The sequence below is a fragment of the Rousettus aegyptiacus genome, unplaced genomic scaffold (genome assembly GCF_014176215.1).
Source record: "Rousettus aegyptiacus isolate mRouAeg1 unplaced genomic scaffold, mRouAeg1.p scaffold_m13_p_10, whole genome shotgun sequence".
NCBI lineage: Eukaryota > Metazoa > Chordata > Mammalia > Chiroptera > Pteropodidae > Rousettus > Rousettus aegyptiacus.
Genome location: NW_023416285.1, coordinates 52,137,214 through 52,157,274, shown reverse-complemented (window position 1 = coordinate 52,157,274; position 20,061 = coordinate 52,137,214). Strand labels below are relative to the sequence as shown.

Here is a 20,061-nt window from a genome sequence, read left to right as displayed (position 1 = left end):
TGAATTCTACCACTATTCATTAAATGGGTGGATCAGAATAATCCTAGGATGCAGGGCATCAGAACTGTATTCTCCAACACAGAAACATGTTTGCACACTAAGACTGCAGAGTTCCTGCTTCAGGGAGACCAGACCACAAACTGGTTATATTGTTTTGCCTTATAGTTATTATGAGCTTGTGAGGATCTGGAGGCCCCAGTTCCTATAAAATCAATGTAAAAGTCCCGTACATGCCTTAGAACCATTAGAAACATCTTTGCTGATTATTTTTATAAAAATGAGGGAAACAAAGTTATATACCAATTTTCACATTTATTAATAAGGACAGACCCATTACACAGAATGACATCTACATTTTATTCTTTTAAAAGAAGTTATTTTCTCTATTTTTCAGTTTATATCACATCAAAATTCCCTAGGCACACTTAATTCAGTAATAACATCTCTTTATTCTGTAAAATATTATTCTTTTAGAATACGTATTCTCATATTTAGAATAAATAAGTAAATAATAAATTTGGAATAAAGGTAGAAAAAAAGAAAAATTCACCAAGAGATAATAGCAAGTTAAATAATAAGTAAAATGCCTAAATATATTGTTTTCCCCAATACCATTAAAATACTAACAATTTTAAATGTTATCTGACTTATCCTCATGCAATCCTGTGAAGTAGGTACAATTATTACCCTCATTTCATAGATGAGAAAATTGAAATCTAGCGTCAGGGTTTAAACCCAACCAGTTTGATTCAGGAGCCCATTTGTTAATCACTATACAACATGAGCATAACAAATAGCTTTTCAAGTGCAATATAGTTGGTTTTAATATCCTTTTCCTCTCTTTTGGGCTCTGATAGGCTACCAGTGCCTTACTCTTTTGCTATTCAGATATTGGAGCCAAGCCTGAAAATGGAAATTGGAGGAAGGAGTTTGTGAAATAGAGTGGGAAGAATAATGTAGAAAGAATGTATGAAGCATCAACCAGAACACTGAAAAAGAAAAAGAAGGAATTTGAAACATTTAATTGCAGTCACTAACTCAGCAATTCAAATTGAACAGTTTATAGAAAACCCCCCAAAATGTAAATGTAACTCCTTAGTTGTGTTACTTATCAAGGGCATAATTTTGGTGATTATGGTATGGGGACTGTCCCTGAGTATAGAAAAGAGTAGAGTGGAATAATTTGATGTGTAAATTATGCCAGTTCCATGGCTTTATCAGCTCCTTGCACCAGCCACTGGTTCTACCCAGTCTCAACAGAAAGAGAGAATGCTCCTTAGTTTTCAGAGGATGTTAAATAGGTGTAGGAAATTTCATTTACATTTTATCTTAGGAACTAAGAATGACATTTGTTCATATGTGATAGGTTTTACTTTGGAAATAGAATATACCTTTTAGAAGGCAATTTAAACTACCAACAAAGGTAAATGACAAAAACTTAACAAGAAAATAGTTTGCTAAGGGACATGCTTGACACATTAAGAAATGAATTCTAGATGCATCTAATATCTGGGAAAGACTTTTGTAAAATAGAATCATGGTTACCATCTGCAAGTAAATTCAATTTATAGCTTATATTTACTAGCTAGAAATTTCTGGAATCGCTGGGGTAACTTAAAATGCAAACCTTTAAATCCTGAAAAAATATGGTAGCTCGTCAGAATTTTATATCATCCACCAGTGGGCTCTTGCTTCAGAGGTGGTATCGCATGCTTCATCCAGGACTGAGCCTGAGAGAAATGAATCCATTTCCCCATACACTCTAAACTCAAACCATATGGAGCTGCTTGACATTTCCATTAAGTGTCAGCTCATTCTTTCCAACATCTTATACCTGTTCCTTCCTTTACCTGAATTTACCTTCTCTTTTGCCCTCCATCCTTCCCTTTGATTATTTTGTGAACTCTTTTCTTCCTTTAAAACTCTTTAAAGTGCTGTTAAAATCTTCTCAAAACACAGAGTATTAGCTCCTGTCTCAAACTGTTTTATAATCTCATTCTTACCTAAGAATAACAGATTGCTGTCCTCTATATTCCCCATAACCCGCTGGGAGAATACTGCAGATTTTAGGCAAGGTAACAAGACATGCAAAGACACAGATGTTAAGAAGACATTGACACATAAGGAATTAAAAGAAGACTGGAGTTATAATAGAGAAGTAAAGAAGTGAAGTAAAATAAGTAGGATAAATAGCCAGGGGTCAGGTTATAGAATCAGAGTTTAGATTTTATTCTGAGTGCAGTGAAAAGCCATGAATGTGTTAAAGTAGGGCATATTTTTTTAAAAAAATTATTTTGTTTCGGAATATATGCAATCATGAGTATAAAGAGGGGGAAAGATTTTTTTATAATTTAGGTGAGAGCTGATGCTGGCCTGAACCAAAGCTGTAGCAGTACACATAGAGTTAAACAGCTACATTTGAGATTTTGTTTTTCTGATGATTTAAATATTGTGAGGATGAGACTGAATGAAAGGAAAGAATATGAAGTGATGTCTAGGTTTTCTGAGTTAAGTAACTGAGTAGAAGTACTACCATTTATAAAATATGGAAGAAACTGAGCCAGGTGGGAAGTTGGTTGTGTAGGACAGGTTTGAAAGGAATCAAGAATCCGACTTTGTATGTTAAGTTTGAGACGCTTGTAAGACATCCAAGTGGACATGTGGATGTGTGAGCCTAGATCTCAGAGGAGTGATTTGAATTGGAGATACAAATTGGGAAGCCATCCTGCCACTAGATGATCTCTAAAACTAAAGGAATGAAGCTCACCAAGGAGTGTATAGAAAGAGACAAGAACAGACTCAAGAACTTAGGCCTGAAGAACATCAATATTTATATGTTGGGTAGAAGGAAAGGAGCCAGAAAAAGAGAGCGAGAGACCAAGTGATGGGATAGGAGAAGAAACAGGATAATGATCTCACAGAGGCCATGAAGAATAATTCAGAGTAGTTAGTAGATCTATGTTAAAAAGCTGCTGCTAAAATGTATATGAGGACAGCTAAGTATCCACTGCATTTGGCAATATGAAGGTGTGATGGTTAGTTTTGTGCCCACTGAGATGGGTTACGGGGTACCAAGTTATGTGGTCAAGCATTATCCTGGGTGTTTTTATCAAGGAAATTTGGGATGAGATTAACATTTACCTTGATACACTTTGCATAAAGCAGGTTGCCTCCATAATGTGGGTGGGCTTCATTCAATCAACTGAAGACCTGAATGGGACAAAAAGACCTTGCTCTCTAAGCAAGAGAGAATTCTCCAGCAGACTGCCTTCAGACTTCATCTGCAATACCAACTCTTTCTGGTTCTATGGCAGATAGCCCTCAGGCTGGAACTCTAGCATTGGCTCTCTTGGATCTCCAGCTTGCTGGCTCACCCTGAGATTTTTGACTTTCCATCCTTCATAAGCACATGAGCCAATTTGTTTTAATTAATTTACTCACTCTCTCTTTCTCTCTCTCTCTCTCTCTCTCTCTCTCTCTCTCTCTCTCCCTCTCTCCCTCTCTCTCTCTCTCTCTCTCTCTCTATATATATATATATATATATATATATGTATATATATATATATACACACACACACACATACATACATATATATATATATATTCATTCTCTGTTTCTCTGTTTCTCTGGCAAACCCTGACCAATATAGGAGGTCATTTGGGACCTTTTGACATGATCAGTTTCAGAAAAGGGTTGAAAGCTGAAGTATGGTAAATAACAGAAATAATGAGGAAATATGTGTAGGTAACTCTTGAGAAGTTTGGCTACAAACAAGCAGATGAAGTGTTGGGAGATGGGGCTGAGAATGTGAAAACAAGTATTTTTTTAGTATGAAAGATACTAAAGAAAACATTTCCATGATTATAGTACTGATAAGAGGAGAAGACTAATACATTCAAGAGAGAGAAAAATTAAAATCCTGGAGAAGGTAGGAGTGGATATAATTTACATCACAAGTAGATGAGGAACATTTGCTTAAATGTCCTAGAAGAGAAAAACTATTGAGTGGTGTACTGGGTTAGATAGTATGTATCAAAAATTCATTTCTAACTGAAACCTCAGAATGTGACTTTACTTGAAAATAGGATCTTTGTAGCTATAATCAATTAAGATGAGATCATACTGGATAAGGGTAGCCTTAATCCAGTGACTGGTATACTTATGAAAACAGACACAGAGACTGAGAAAGACAAAGGAGAATACCACATAAAAACAGGCATACATTAAAGTGGTGCATCTACTCACCACCTCCCATCTGAGAGGGCTGCAGGAGAAATGGTATCCTCAGTGGGGAGACAGGTTTCAGGGAGAGTGAGAAGGTGAAGGGGATCTGCACAGGTGAGGTTGAGCATAAAGATTATAAGTCAGGTTTCTCCAGAGAAACAGAACCAATAAGATGTGTAGAGCTAAGAGGAGATGTATTACAGGAATTGACTCAGTTGGTTATGGAGACAGGGGTGTTCCATGAATGGCCGTCTGCAGGATGGAGAACCAGGAGAGCCGATTCTGTGATTCAGTCCAAATCCAAAGACCTGAGTGTAGGGGCCAATGGTGTAGGTTCCGGTCTGCATCTGAAAGCTTGAGAACCAGCAGTGCTGATGTCTGAGGGTAGGAAAAAAATGGATGTCTCAGCTCAAGCAGAGAGAGCGAATTAGCCTTTCCTCTGCCCTGTTGTTCTATTCAGGCCCTCCATGAATTGAATGATGCCCACCCACTGGTGAGGGTAACCTTCTTTACTTAGTTTACTAAATCAAATGCTAATGTCTTCTGGGACTCCCTCATGGACACACTTATATTAATGTTTTACCAGCAATCTGGGTACATTTTAGCCCAGTCAAGTTGACACATAAAATATCACAAAGGTGTTCTTTGTAATATCCTTTGGACAATGATGATGTAGAACAGGGATCCCCAATCCCTGGCTCAAGACTGGTACCAGTCGGAGGCCTACTAGGAACCAGGCTGCACAGCAGGAAAGGAGTAGCAGGCCAGTGAGGAAAGCTCAGTATTTGCAGCCCCTCTCCAGCTCTAGCATCACTGCCTCAGCTCCACCTCAGATCATCAGCCATTAGATTCTCATAAGAACGCAGGTCCTTGGTGCCAAAAAGGTTGCGGACCACTGATCTATAGGAATTTGAATCATGGAAACTTCAAGTGTTACTTTAGGAAATAGTATTTTAAATTTTAAACAGCATAACATGAAATGTATGCATAGCACAGAGAATCCAATGTAAAAGCAAAAAGCATGAATAAATGCTGTAGACATGCAAAAATCATAACCTTAGGCTCTTAAAAATATTTTTTTGAGAGATTATTATACTTTATAGCTATGGCCAGCTACTTAGGTTATGGATTTTGAGTAACTCAATTCTGAATTTTAAGCTTTTAAATATCCACAATATTTAAAAAATTAATCTAGCTTTAGTTTAAATTAATTGACAAATTTAGGATACTATTAGAAACTTCAAAGTCCTTTCATAGGGTTATAAATTAACAATATTTTCTTAAAGCTCAAAATACATTCATGGAATAAATGCTAATGAGTACTTATATTAAATTTAATAAGTGTATTTTACATGACAAAAATGCTACAGCTAACCAGAAGTGAGTGCCTTGGACAGTTTTTATTTTCTTTTTTTAATGGAGAATATTCATATTGTACATTTAACTTGGGAAAATGTTCTTCATTACAACTGTCAAAGACCTACTGAAATGGAAAATCTAATGAATATGGTTTTAATCCAACAGAGGTTCTAATAGGAATATCGGATTCAGATATCAGCATAAATATTCTAATAGGTTCTAATAGAGGTTCTAATAGGAATATCAGCTTCGGTTCAGTCATACATTCTGCAGACCTGATTTCTTCTGTGGGTACCAAAATCTGAAGCCTGACTGCTTTTCTGTACATGACAAAAAATATTGGTGTGCCAGTTCTTCCTGTTAAATACCTTTTCCTTTAAAGATAATGTGTTATATATGTGCATATGTGTGTTTTCTCTAGCTACCTGTTTAGTAAAGGGGAGGTAAAGTGAATGGCAATAAATCAAATGATCTCACCAGAAATAGAAATTTTGTCAAAATGAACTGATCAATTCCAGTTATTTCATACAAGGTAGGCAGAGGGTTGAGCAGTCCATTGTAAGAGAAGTCTGCTAGAGCTTGAAAGAATAGAGATGTCTATACAGGTTCGATGTTCTATGTCTTGAAAACTAAGGCATCGGATAGGGAACCTCTGTGTGATCCTATCAGGTAGAATGAAATAGTCATGACTCATGATGAGAAAATCCAAAAGCTTATTGCAGTCACCAGCAACTAGGACTTAAAAGGATGTGGGAAAAGAGAAGAAAGGTACTAAAAACACTTTATAAGTATGGAAGGATTGAAAAAAAAGGAGGGGAGAAGAATGTCTTCATACTGTTTTATTTATTCTTTCAACATTCACCAATAATCTGTTAAGTGCCTAAGTGTTTGGGACACAAAACAGAAAACCCACCTTTGTAGAGCTTATATTTTAGTAAAGAAAAATAGTTATGATGGGATAAATTAGAAGGTAATAAGTACTGGAGAAAAAGGAAAAGTAGAGCAGAGTACAAGACTGAGAGTTTTGGGGAGGTTGCAATGTTAAACGGAGTGCCTGAGATAGTTATCAAGTAGGTGACTTTTGAGCAAGTACTTGAAGGATGTGAAGAATTTAGGCAAGTGGATAACCCCAGAAAGAGCATTCCTGGCAGAGGACACAGCTAATCTAACTGTCCTAAGGCAGGGTTATTATGGGAAAGTTTGTGAAATAAGAATGAGGCTACTCTGGCAGAAGCAGAGTGAGCAAGAGAGAGACTAGTAGGAAAGAAGGCCAATAAGGTAATGGTTGGGAGGGGGAGGTGATGCACAGGGGTCTGACTCATGCAGGATCTCATAAGTCATTGTGAATTTTCTGAGTAAAATGAGGCACTGCTCTGATGAGAAAGGACCACAGTGGGGCAAAATACGAGGGAGAACAGGAAGTTATTACAATAATCTAGGTGAGAGATGATGGTGACTTGGACCAGGGTGGTAGTAATGGCGATAGATAGATAGGGGTGTGTGTGTGTGTGTGTGTGCGTGCGCGCGCGTGTGCATGAGAGAGAGAGAGAGAGAGAGAGAGAGAGAGAGAGAGAGAGAGAGATCGATCAAGCAGTATTTTGTAAAGACTTGAATGAAGAATAAAAAAAAGAGAGGTGTGTGGTAGGCAGAATAGCCCCCCAAAGATGTCCATATCTTAATTCCTGGAACTTGTGAATATGTTATGTTACATGGCAAAATAGAATTAATAATTCTAATAATTGCAAGTGGAATTAAAATTGCTAATCAGCTGACCTGGAGTTGAAGAGACTATCTTAGATTATTGGTTTGTATGACCTATTCATGTGAGTTCTTAAAATGCAGTATCATTTATTGTTATGCCAAGGGAAGGATGAGATGACAGAAGGATCATAGGGATGCAATGCAAAAAGTACTGACCTGCTGTTGCTGGCTTTGAAGATGGAGGAAGGGACCATAAGACAAAGAATGCAGGCAGCTGCTAGAACGTAGAAAAAGTAGGGAAAGGGATTCTCCCCTTGAGCCTCCAGAATGGAACGCACTTGGATATTAGCCCATTGAATCTTGTATTTGACTTCTGACTTACAGAATTGTAAGATAATAATTTGTATTGTTTAAGCCACTAAGTTTGTGGTGATATTTTATAGCAGCAATAGAAAAGTAATACAAGGAGTCATGGGTGACTCCATGATTTTGGTATGAGACACTGGGAAGAATGAAAATTCTGGATGAAAGAGTTTGGAGGACAGCAAGGTAATATGGACAGGAATTAAAATTTGGGCTTGTTAGGGTAGAAATTTTTATTAATTCAAGTAAAAATGTCAAATAAGTAGTTATAAATATGAATCTGGAGCTCAGGAGAGGCTATGGGCCAAAGAAATAAACTTGGGGTTTTTAAGTACCAGTTAGTAGACATTTTTAAAAGATATAAGACTAGATAATATCACTAGATTTTTTACTGTATTTAAATATCTCCCAGTTTACAGTTTAAATCATAAATTGTTTCTATGACTCCAGCTACCACTTAGAAGTGAATTTAACAGCATAAATACATTACTTCTTCATCCAGAAGTTTAAAAATATTCTAACAATGTAATCGAAATGAGGGTTTGAATTTTTATGCAATGTGGCCATTGAGTTTCTTAACTATTTCAGTTTACCCCTTGGAAATAATATTCTCAGCTGAAATCAATGAGTCGGTCATCCTTTGCCAAGCAAATCTAAAGAAATGATAAGTAGAGTGAGGCATGGGCATGGAGAAGTGAGAACAAAGAAAGATGAGTTGTGCCTATTATGAGTAATGGTTGAAAATAATTATTTTACTCACTTATTCAGTAAACATCTATGAGTATAATGTGTGCAAGACTCTGGGTATGTAGAGATGGAGAACCACTCCTGGTCTTTACTAAAATCAAATTGACAAGGACAGTAGAGGACAAAGAAGTTTGGTCTATGGGGGCTAAAAAAGCTGGAGTTATTTTTATGGGACAGGAAAGTATAACAATAGAAAGCTCTGGGTTGGGATTTTGTGGTTTAGGAATATAAAAGTTTGAAGAAGATATGAAAGATATGAAAGAAACCACACAGGTGCTTTGTTTTGGCTCAATTGGTCAGTGACAGGCACGAAGGGAAATCTGAAGTTAGGGTGATTACAGTGTTAGAAAAGTGAGAAAACAGAAAGAGGGAGACATCACAAGGTAATTGTAACCATTCTAGTTGGGGCCTGATGTGGATTAGGCAGAGACAATGGGGACAATAAAGAAGGAATGGGTGTAAGAGACATTTTAGAATTGGAATCAACAGGACAGGGGGCCAGATTAAATAAATATGCAGAGCAAAAGACAGAAAATGAGGATAATAACAAAGTATCCATGGTTCTCTGTGAGGCTCAGTCTTGTGAGAAACGCATAACACAGGACTGGATTTACATGGAAGGATGGCAATCATTTGCTTTTAAAATGTTGAAGTGCTGTTGTGACAGCAGAGGTAGGATATCCAATTTGTGGTTTGGAGTAGAAGGTTTATACATGTAGATTTGGGAGTCAACTTTTTAAGGAGTGATGAGATAGAGGAGACAGGCAAAAGGACCAAGAAGGAAGAGTTAGAAGTTCCCTGGATGTCCTACAAAGTCCCTCCCACTTACAGGTTGTATAATGTCAGATACAAGGGAAACTGGCAAAGCCTATTACATGAAAATCAAGGAAGCTTACTTATAATAAAATATTTGTAATACCATTAAAAAACACTTTCAGACACATGAACTCATTTGATCCACACTAGAAGTCTGCTAGAAAGTATTTTCATTTCATTTCGTAAATGAGGGAACTGAGAGAATTTAAGAGACAAGTCCCACAGTTCATGAACAGAAAGTAGATTTCAAAGTCAGGTTATCTGGGATCAGATATTGGAGAGAATTTGGGAAAAATAAAAGCCAGTGTCTTTATAATGGCCTGTCAGGTCCTAGTGATTATTTTAATCAGCTCTTACCTCTCTGACCTTATCTCCTACTATTTACCTCCAAACACTCCCATCTAGCTCACTGTCCTCCTTTGCTATTTTTCAAACATGCCAGGCATTATTCTGCCTGAGAGACTTTGCACTCGCCATTCCTTCCTCAAATGTTCTTCCCCAGAATTCTCTCATCTCCTTCAAGTCTTTCTTCTGCTGTCACCTTCTAAATGAGTTTTACCATCATTCTATTTCATACTACAATGTTTCTCTTTATTGCTTTTTGAATATATTATATAACAAAGTAATGTATAAAGAATATTATTTGTTGCATGTTTCCTCTGCTACAGAGTAAGCTCTGGACAGAGGGAAAGGATTTTTACCTGTTTTCACATGACTTTATTCCAAGCACCTAGAATGATGTCTGGCACCTAATTGGAGCTCAATAAATATTCGTTGAGCCCATAAACTTTGAGCATGCTCCCTCTACCATGTTTTTGGAGCAAAAGACAGACTTCAGTGGGTTCTACTGTGAATGCTGGTGAAGGATAGAGTGAAGGAGACATGGTGAAGGTAGGCCAATGTCTTCAGAAATTTGGTGGTAAGGAAAGAAAGGAGCTCAGATAGTGTCTGATGAGGCAGAGGCCGTCAACGAGAAGTTTGATCATTCCCTGTAAATGAGGAAGATCTGATCACGCTTGTAAGTTTAAGAAATCTGAGTAGGAGAACAGGCTAAAGAAGAATGTCAGAAGGATGAATATGAAGGGACTGAAATTAGAGAACTGGCTATGTGGTTAAAGAAACTATTTATTTAGACCATCTCTATCACTCAAGAGCATTTCTAATGAAAATTCAAAGCAAAGGCAGATGGTATCAGAATCTGCTTCTGCTGACAGCCTGGGCTACACGTTGAGAACATTATAGATATGAAAGCATTCAGCCAGATGCTGTGTTGCTGCCTTCAGCACCATGCAATATCTGAGATGTAAAACCAGAAGTTGAGAAATCAAACAGAGAAACCAGAATAATATATATCATTATTTAGACAGAGCTTCTGAAAAATTAGAGAAATGTGACTCACCCCAGTAACCAATATACACAAAGGAAGATGCCCCACACATATAGTTGGACACATTTCTGTGTAGTGTGCAGGTTGCAGTAATCTCAGTTGGAAGTGCAATATACTCCACTAATAGGCCTTCAGATTTTCTATCTTGAAATGCATACTTCTGCTCATTTAGGGTGATCACATAAACACTTGCTGATCCAGGGATAATAGCCTTCAGTTATAAAGGTCATATGTGAGCCCTTCTTCCCTGGGCATGCAATAGTCAGAGCCCCTCCCCTAGGTGCCAGGGAAAGTATGTCAGTCATTGAAGAGGATTTGGTGGCAGCAGATCTGTGGACACTATCTTGTGGTGCACGATACCACCTGGGAAAAAGCAGTCATTTGATCTCTGGAGTCATTTGCCCTATTGTGCCTGTCATGAAAAGACGACCTTTACATTATATCCATAGTTCATAAAACTCTTTCCTTTGGAGCTTGTGTTCCAGCTTCTTTTGAGCAGATGGGCCTTTTTGAATATTGTGATTTTAAAAAACCAAATTGAATGTTTTGAGGTCTGTTGAAGTCATTACAAACTTTTATTAAACACCTAATGCCTGTCAGGCTTCATGTTCATTGCTTTTCCTGGATTATCTAATTTCATGCCCAAACAGCCTCAAGAAATATGTATCACTGTCATCTTTATTTTATAAATTAAAAAACTGAGGCTTTAGGACATGAAGGAATTCACTCAGATCACACTTAGTTGGCTATAGAACCAACACAATCTAGATTTAAAGCCCACACTGTTGACGAGGGCACTCTACTTCTTGTGAAGTTTAAAAGTCTTGTTTCTTTGACATGGGAATAGAGAGGTTCACTGTCCCTTTTTGTTCTACCTCGGAGAAGTTTGTTTTCACTCTTGAATTAGTGAGAGTCTTTCCATGTAAGTCTCCAAAAAGCTTATTTGAAAATAAAGGTTTTTGTGTGGATATGTTTCTACTTTTAGCATGATTTGTTTATTCCGTAGTGGATTATAAAGCTTTGTTATTTTGGTTTAAGCTTCTGGAGTGATCCAGGATATTCACACTAATGATATGAGTAAGAATAACACTTAGCTGTGAAAAATCATTTTGTTCCCTTACATGAGAGTAATTTTGTTTTTTTTGGTAGGGTAAAATGTGTGTGTGTGTGTGTGTGTGTGTGTGTGTGTGTGTGTGTACACACATACACTACTTAGACCCAGGTGAATTAATCAAATGGTTGAAAGCTAATTGGTCAAATCAATAATTTATTTGAAACTATGAATTGGCTGAAAAAGAGCAGCCTCTCCAAACAACGGTGTCCGTGTAGTAACATTAGTGTTGCTACAAAGTGGATGAGCAACTTTCTATGCACCTGCCATGTATCAAGAAGGGAGAAATGAGGAAGCAATTCTGATTCCTAGGCACATTTATAGTACCTTGTCTTGTATTAGATTTTATGTTTTTGATAACAAATTCATTTTAGTAGATTGTTTTACTTGGTGGGCAGTATTTTAATTAATTTTTAAATTTTATCTCTAGCTCTAAGTGAATTATTCAAAAGTGTCTGGGCTCAAAGTGACTGTTTTCTAATCTTAGTTGATGTGTTCTCATGCTTGTGCAACCTAGGGTGGTTTATATATTTTACCTTATTTTAATTAGTTTTACTTTAACCATTTACTTTTTAACTTTTTTTAAATTTAGTAATTTTTAAACAAGTGGTATCCTTTTTGCCTTACCTACATTTTCATCATTTTTTCAATCGATTTTTTGAAATATATTTTAAAGTCTTTTCATGAAGAAAATGTTATATACAGAGGAATGACTTGTCAATATTTCTGCAAAGCATATTAATATAAATTTATGAGAAATATATTTTTTGCTAATAATTTGAGGGCATTATTGCACCACTGACAATCTTTGCTGAAATACATAATTTATCCCTTAATTTGGCTATTTATTGTTTGCAGAGGGACAGTGGGCATAATAGCTATAATTCTTCAAAGTTAATGAGATTATTTTTAATGAGTTTGTCCTTCCTATAAATTTTTAAAGCTATTTTTTTTTGTCTTTAGATTCTTGAAACTACATTCTTTACCACCATCAATGACACACAGTGACCATGATCCAAAATGGCTGTGGACCTAAGAAGAAAGCTGTGGCTTGGCCACATAATGAGGATGACAAGGAGGAAGCTGGAGACGATATAGGGCCAATGATGCTATTTGTTGTGAGTTACTATGTGCTAACAGCTTGTTTCATGGTAGCCAGCTATCACATAATGATGTTTGCCAATTCTGTCTCCCATTTTACAGATCAGAAAACTGTGTTCTAGTCAGGTTACCCAAGATCATTCAGATATGAAGTTGCAGGTGGATTTCGAGCCTGAGGTGGTGTGCCTTTGCAGTTTAAACCATGGCGTTACATATGGAAAGGCCCTCCACTGTGACGTCCTGTTCCTTCCCATACTCCTGAGTCATGGGCGATGCATTCTTACCAGTCCTCAGGTAATCAGGAGTCAAAGTCGGTGAGCAGCTTTTCTTTAAAAGCACCCCCTTTTCCTTCTCATATGGACCAGTAGGATCGCCATCTTCTCTGTGCCTCTTCATAGTTCTGTGGAATGAACTTAAGCAAAAAGCCACACCCCATAACCTCATATTTTGATTTTTTAATTTTATTTTTAAAAATATTATGATACACCCTGATGTAAGAATAGGAGACACTGTCACTTTATTTGAGCCTCTTTAGAGCAAGTCCAATAGCAAATGAATTTGATGCTATTTCATCTTGTAGGAGAAAAGAACACATTTTCATTACTCAGTGATGAATCTAATGATAAAATCTAGATAGAGCCAGATCTATATTTTGTTAACATTTTTATTACTACGTGCTCCCAATACAACAAACAGCATCAGTAGTGTACACGTTGATAAAAAGGAAGTTTTAGCTTAGTAGAAAAGGAAGCATGAAGATCAGAAGTATAACGAATATGTACATCTTTATGGGAGGTGTATGTGTGTGACCATCTTTCCCCATATTCTCCTGTGGATCAGATGTAAATACACACAAGCAAACTAGAGAGAATTCATTCTGGGAAAATTTGGGGAGACAAAAGACTTCTACTCAAAGCTCAGGGATTTTTTTTTTTTTAATGATCTGGAATTCACCTAATTCATTTAACTTTCAAAAGTCTTGCACAAAGTAGCAGCGATTTCCTTGGAGGTATACAGTCAATAGGTGAAGCTGTTAGTTTACCATGGTTAAAATGCAAAAGTCCTTGCACATTCTGTGCTTCGAGCATAACATCTAGATTTTTGTTCGTATAATATATTTTTAAGTAGTTCAGGAACTGAACTCAAAAACATGCTAACAAACACTTTTCATTTTTCTTTGAAGTATAATTCATGAAGTATGTATCTCTTTCACATACTTAAAAGTTTCTAATTCACTATTTCATAAAAAGCTAGCTGAGCCTACGATATTTTGTTTCACTGAATGGAATCAAGTCATCAACTTTGTATCAATCACGTTAAAAATGCAAATGGTTTGCATCACATTCAATTTATTCAAATTTAGTCCTTTGATGTGATGTAGTTTGCTTAAATTTCTCCTCTAGGTACAGAACAAAGCATGCATCACTAATTATGTCTCTCTAGTTTACCAAAAATAGTCATTGATATAGTGTAAATATTTAGTACATAAAAATACTATCAAGAAAAAAAAAATCAACTTTTAATAAATATCTTCAGTTCTGAATTCTATATACAAGTACTTTACATCTACTCCCTGGAGAGAGCATTTCTGGTTTCACTGTGAATAAGGTGACCACTGACATAAATTACTAGCACATTATTGCAGTCAGATGCATTGTGGTTGTTGGATATGAACCATGCAGAAAATAAATATTGCAACCATTGACAAATGCTTTCTTGAACTTGCTTCCAAAGCCCTACTATACTTGAGAGTTAATTCTATTTCATTGTTTTTCTCAGCTACCAACATACAAATTATCTTAAGACATTTTTCTTTGCTATTACAGTACCTCGAGTATACTTTTTCGTATGTGTCAACGATGGGAAAATAACAAGAAAAGAGGACACTTGAGGGATGCCTACTGAGGGCCTGGTTAAGAGTGTTTCAGTATTTTACTGGTCTCTGTTCATGTGACCACAAATATAGTAATACACAAATCTTATTCCTTTTTATGAAAGGATAGATGGTAATAAGTAAGCTGAAATCCGTGTATCATTTTTTTTGTTGTTGTTATTTAGGTATCACTTTGTTGATTAAACAAAACTCTTTGTTTTGTCAGTAGCTGCAATTCTAACTTCTTCTTTATAATGTTCTGCTTTGAAAATCCACCCATAGAATGTCAAATAAGGCAATACTCAATGACAGGCACCTAGAACATCCAGAAATGTAATATAGTAAACAATCGTTTGAGAACACATCTCTTAAAATAATACTGATTTCTGCAATATACAGTATTTACACAACAGCTGCAAATTTGCTCATACAATATTTCTAATATAGATAAATAGAAATACAAGTCTACGAATTCTTTGCTCCATTTCCAAAATATTTTGTTAAGGTGTAAACAGTTGGCACTTCTTTTTAATTTTTACTATAACTTTTTTTTAAAACAAAATATCAGCTGATATGCACAATTGGTTCCAGTCCCTTTTCTATTTAGAAAGTGACCAATACGCTTAGCAATTACTTTCCTTCTGTTAATAATCTTTGGTGCTTTCTTCCGATGAATTCTGGTAAATGAGTCAATGCAGAACAAAAAAAGGATGAAAGCAACTAGAAAGTGAACCAGCACTTTTTGTTCTTCCACTTATAGGTATAATGAGTTGAAAATCTATGAAGATTTCCAGTTTAAACAAGCTGTATGCACCACGGGGAGAGGGAGCTTGTCCAGGTCTTCCTCTGATTTCTAGCTTTTTAGATTTGCTTTCTCATCTTTCCAAGGTGGATGATCTTATCGGATGTCTCTTGTCAATAATCTTTTCATCTTTCTTTGAGGTTCTTGCCTGAGAAGAAGCACCTATTGAATCACTGACTGCCAGGAAAGGGGCAGCAGCCATTTGTGAAGATGAAATGAGGTGGCCACTCTTGGTGGTAGGGGAGACCAGTCTCATACTCTTAGTTCCTGTTTGCTGAGCGCTCCTCTGGGGTAAGTTAGCACCATCGGGTTTACTGTTTGGCCTGAAAGCAGCATATGCATTTGGACCTCCCATGGAAGAGATCCTACTCAAAGATTTCTTCTTCTCAGAGGGTATCTCTGCATAGTAAGTAACCAAAGATGTAGGCATTACTAGAGATCCAGGGAGGTCACTGGGGTTAAAGATAGCATCATCATGAGTTTCAGCAGCTTCTGGAAGGTACGATGGCGGCAGGGTGCTACTGCGCTTACTGCATGACTCGCAACATAACTTGTTATAACCTGGTATGGAGCAGTATCGTGCCAGCACCTCCATTTGGCAGAATATGGATTTATCTCCCAAACACGGCTCTTCTGTGAAAATTAAAACAAAACAAAACATCTAAACATAAAATATAAAGAGAAAAAATTGTTTATGAATATAAAATGATTTAATTAATGGGAGTTGTCCACACGAGCCTTTACATTAAAAATGTCAGTATTGGGATGAATTCACTTAAGTAAATAGTTCTTTATGTGCAAAGCACTTGGATTGACCACCATTTTCCTATCTCCGCCAGGAGACTTCAGATTGTGGGTAAATTTTTCTTCCTACTAAGAACATATATCTGATTTTTGAATGAGAAAATAGGATTAATTCTACCACAGATATTTTTAGGAAATCAAGGGACATTTGTTTTTTTTTTTTAATGGCATTTAAGTCTTTCTATTATAGTAGCCTCTATATTAAATTTCAGATGAAAATACTAAAGACCTATTGGAACAAATTAAAACAAAAATACATTACTAAAAGGAAAATCAAGATCTTGATTAGAAAAATATTCTCCAGAGTGAATACAATAGTTTCATGTTTACTAATGAATATCATCAGGTTATTTCAAAGGGCAAATTTGGGTAAACTTTCTTATGAATAATTCATGATTCTTTAATTTCATTGTATTGATGTTTAAAGAGTACTAAAGTAACATCCATGAAACATCTGATACACATGTGTACACTATTTTTATTACTTAAAAATCTTAGAGTTTTAAAAAATTCAAATATAGAGCTCATGAAAATGTTTATACTTATTTTCAGTCATTCCAGGGCATATCCTATACAGATCCCATGCACATAGTACATACAGCACAGAAATACTGATTCCCCTGTCCAATTAATAAATGCAAAGAATTATAAATTGTGGCATTTATGTACTGTAATCACTTTAAATTATAATGTGTTATTGGATAATACTAAATTGCTAGGTAAGGAACCTGCCATATAACTTGTCAAAGAAATTGAAAAAAGAAAGGTCAGTTGGCAAGAGAGCTAAAACTACCACCTTTACGTAGTACCTGTTAGAAATTATAAAATTATCCATCAGAGTTATAATACTTGCCTACTTCCCAGATTGTGGAATAACTTGATCTGCCGAACGTCCATTTACAGATCTATTTTATGGTGTAATGTGTTTGAAATTTCCTTTAAGCTAAGGTAATCATCTAGCTATGTTCTGAATGCCTGAAAATTACATTAATGGTTTCACCTCATGTATCTATTCTCATCATATATAAATGACTTTTTCTAGGCCTATATCTTAAAATAAGGAAATTAATGTCTTATGCATTGAAAGCTCTGGCCCAGGTCAAAGCTCTCTGTCCTGAGTTAAGTCCACGTGAGAGTCTCCTGTCTCTGTGAGCAGTTTGACATTCATGCCTGGGTCTAATTATGGCCAGAATATGCTTCTGTATAAAGTAAAAGGAGAGAGGTTCTGAGAAGAAGCAAATAAAAGCAAAGGAATATATTCATTTTATGATAATTTGCCTTGGAGTAGATGGGAAGGGCTTAATGACAATAATAAATAGTATAATTAAAATTGTGCATAGATAAGGATTTACATGACAGAAAATCATTAAAATTAAGAACATTTTTTTAGCCTTCTCAGTCCACGCCCAAATAATAACATGAAGTCCAGGAAAATAAATTTACACATGGCCTCAAAAGGCTTTTGACTCTTAATTGCAGCTTGAGACTAGGAAAGTATATTGCTTACATGATTTATACATGGTAGAAAAAATGGCCTTTTAGAACTCTTACAATGGCTTTTGGGTCTACATTTCAGAGTGAGAGAGAAGCTAAAAGGATGTAGACTTACTAACACAGTGATATCCTCTCATTAGCACCTCTGTTTTACAATAAAACATTTTCTTTTGGCTAAAGGAAGAAAATCAAGCAAATTTTTGCTGACAATTAGTCACACTTGCAGAAATATATAGATAACTCTATCAGCTATTAAGATAACAAAGCTTACAAAGTGTTTAGCCTCCTAGTGGTAATGCCTTCATAAGAATACAATATTAGTGTAAACAAACTTTACAGCTTCTGAGTAAAGTTTGTTCTTTTGGCTCCAACTTGTGTTTTGAACTTTCGAATGAACTTTCCAGAGAAAACTGATTAAATATACAAGTCCTTTGTCTCCCCCTCATGGTCATACTCTTTCAGGCCAACAATCATTTCAAATGAAAATTTATAATGAAATAAATAATTAAGACTTGAAGCCTGAAATTTCCTCAAGACATCTGATAATTGATAAAATAGCACTTTGCCAATTTTCTTGGAAAAAAAAATACTATTTAGCAGATGTCAGTATTCAATGGTATTATAGGTCAACGGATAGAAGACTTCTTTAGTCTCAAGTCTCACTAGCGTGGCAGAGCAGTGTCCACAGTTGTCATTAGGCACAGACTTAGACTTTTACCTAAGAGGAAGCTTGTGGTGGAGAAAGGAAGGAAAAGGAAAAAGGGAGCCGGGAAAAGATGGGGAAAGGGAGGGAAAGAAACAGCATGTGTTGAGCAAGACCAGACAGTGACAGAGGAATGAAAAATGGCAATAGAAAATGAAGCAGAGGGGACAGAGACAGATGTAAATAGAGCGAGCGCAGATAAGGAGGGAGATGAAAACTGAAACTATCCAATATATATTTTGTTATACGATAGCAAACTGTGGTCTGTTTTTAAATAAAATCGACTCTGCTTTTACAATACAGTAAGAGAGTAGTAGGATAGGCAAGTTCTTGCATATATGAAAGGCGTCTATTCAGAAATCACCATGGGGGAGTGCACACAGAGGGAAGAACAGATATTAGAAATGGATTTTTGAATAGTATTTATCACCCACATGTCTAATTTGAATAATTTTAATACATTTGAAAACCTTCTGCAATATTATGCTTTTACAATGACGAGAGGTTATAAAGAAAATCAGAGAGAAAATAAGTAGCTCTTCTAGAAACACAAATTGATGGAAGCTTCGTAGACACGACACAGCCCTCATCCCAGCACTGCTGCCTAACAGAAACCATGGGAGAGGCTGCAGAGGTCAGGATAATCCACTGGGGTGGCACATGGTCTCGCACACCATTCTTAAGAATTGTATTAGGTTAATTTTTTAAGGTTTTTTTTTTTTTGGGGGGGTGGTATTTTCGATAAGCAACTAGAAATTCCAGAACTTGTCCTGAAAGGAAATTCTGCTTCTCGAGGCTTAAAAAACATCATCAGAGCAGTGAAACCAAGTAGCATCACACCTACCATTACAGGGAGGCAGCTGACAAGCTCTGACGGACTCAGGCTTTTCCCCGACACAGTGGTCTCCAGCCCTGCAGAGGACCTGCCTCACCTCCGTCCCTTCGCCGCAGGTTACGGAGCACTACAGAAACAAAGGCTGCCATTACAGATGTTTATTGCACCAAGACCCCTTTCTTCCTTTTCCCATGCACGCACATGCACACAGCTCTGCAGTTCTTTCTCTATGGTTGTGGTATTATCAGTGATTTGGAGACATAATCCTAGGTGTATTCCCTGGCTCCATCATTTACCAGCCTAGGCACATTGCTTTCCACCTGAAAGCTGGGATACTTCCCTCATAAGGTTGTTATACAACTGAATGAAGGCAAAGATGATGTATGTTAAAATTATGCCTGGCATGTAGTAAACAGTTGATATGAAAGAAGCCATTAGTATTATAATGTGAATACCTACATAGTTCCGAAAAATAGGACTGGTGCCTGTTTTCAGGAAGCTGATCATGGTATTGGCTTTTCCATTCTTTCACCTTCCTTAAAGATGAAGAATTTACTGACATTCTACATTGGTTAATTCAAACTCCTTGGAACTATTATTACACTGAACCCACAAATTCTTTGAAGGGTCTGATTGCTCTACAACTAAGCGCAGAAATATGTATGCTATTTTGATCTAAACTAGAGCTACAGAGGAGGGGCCCCTGTTCTTGGACTGAGGGGAACAGAACACGAGTTATA

At 36.4% G+C, this 20,061-nt stretch overlaps 1 protein-coding gene across 2 annotated transcripts in view; it reads right to left on the bottom strand.

The window, feature by feature from the left end:
• Positions 1-13,734: 13,734 nt before the first annotated feature.
• The window catches only part of ADAMTS3 (ADAM metallopeptidase with thrombospondin type 1 motif 3), a 222,895-nt gene continuing 216,568 nt past the window's right edge, over positions 13,735-20,061 (bottom strand). For both annotated transcript variants that reach the window (XM_016132936.2, XM_016132937.2), the window contains 2 exons: positions 19,331-19,448; positions 13,735-16,118 (listed from right to left, as the gene is read on the bottom strand). In XM_016132936.2, the coding sequence (XP_015988422.2) occupies positions 15,559-16,118; positions 19,331-19,448 (678 nt within the window). In that variant the 3' untranslated portion in view covers positions 13,735-15,558. The remainder of the gene's footprint in view (positions 16,119-19,330; positions 19,449-20,061) is intronic.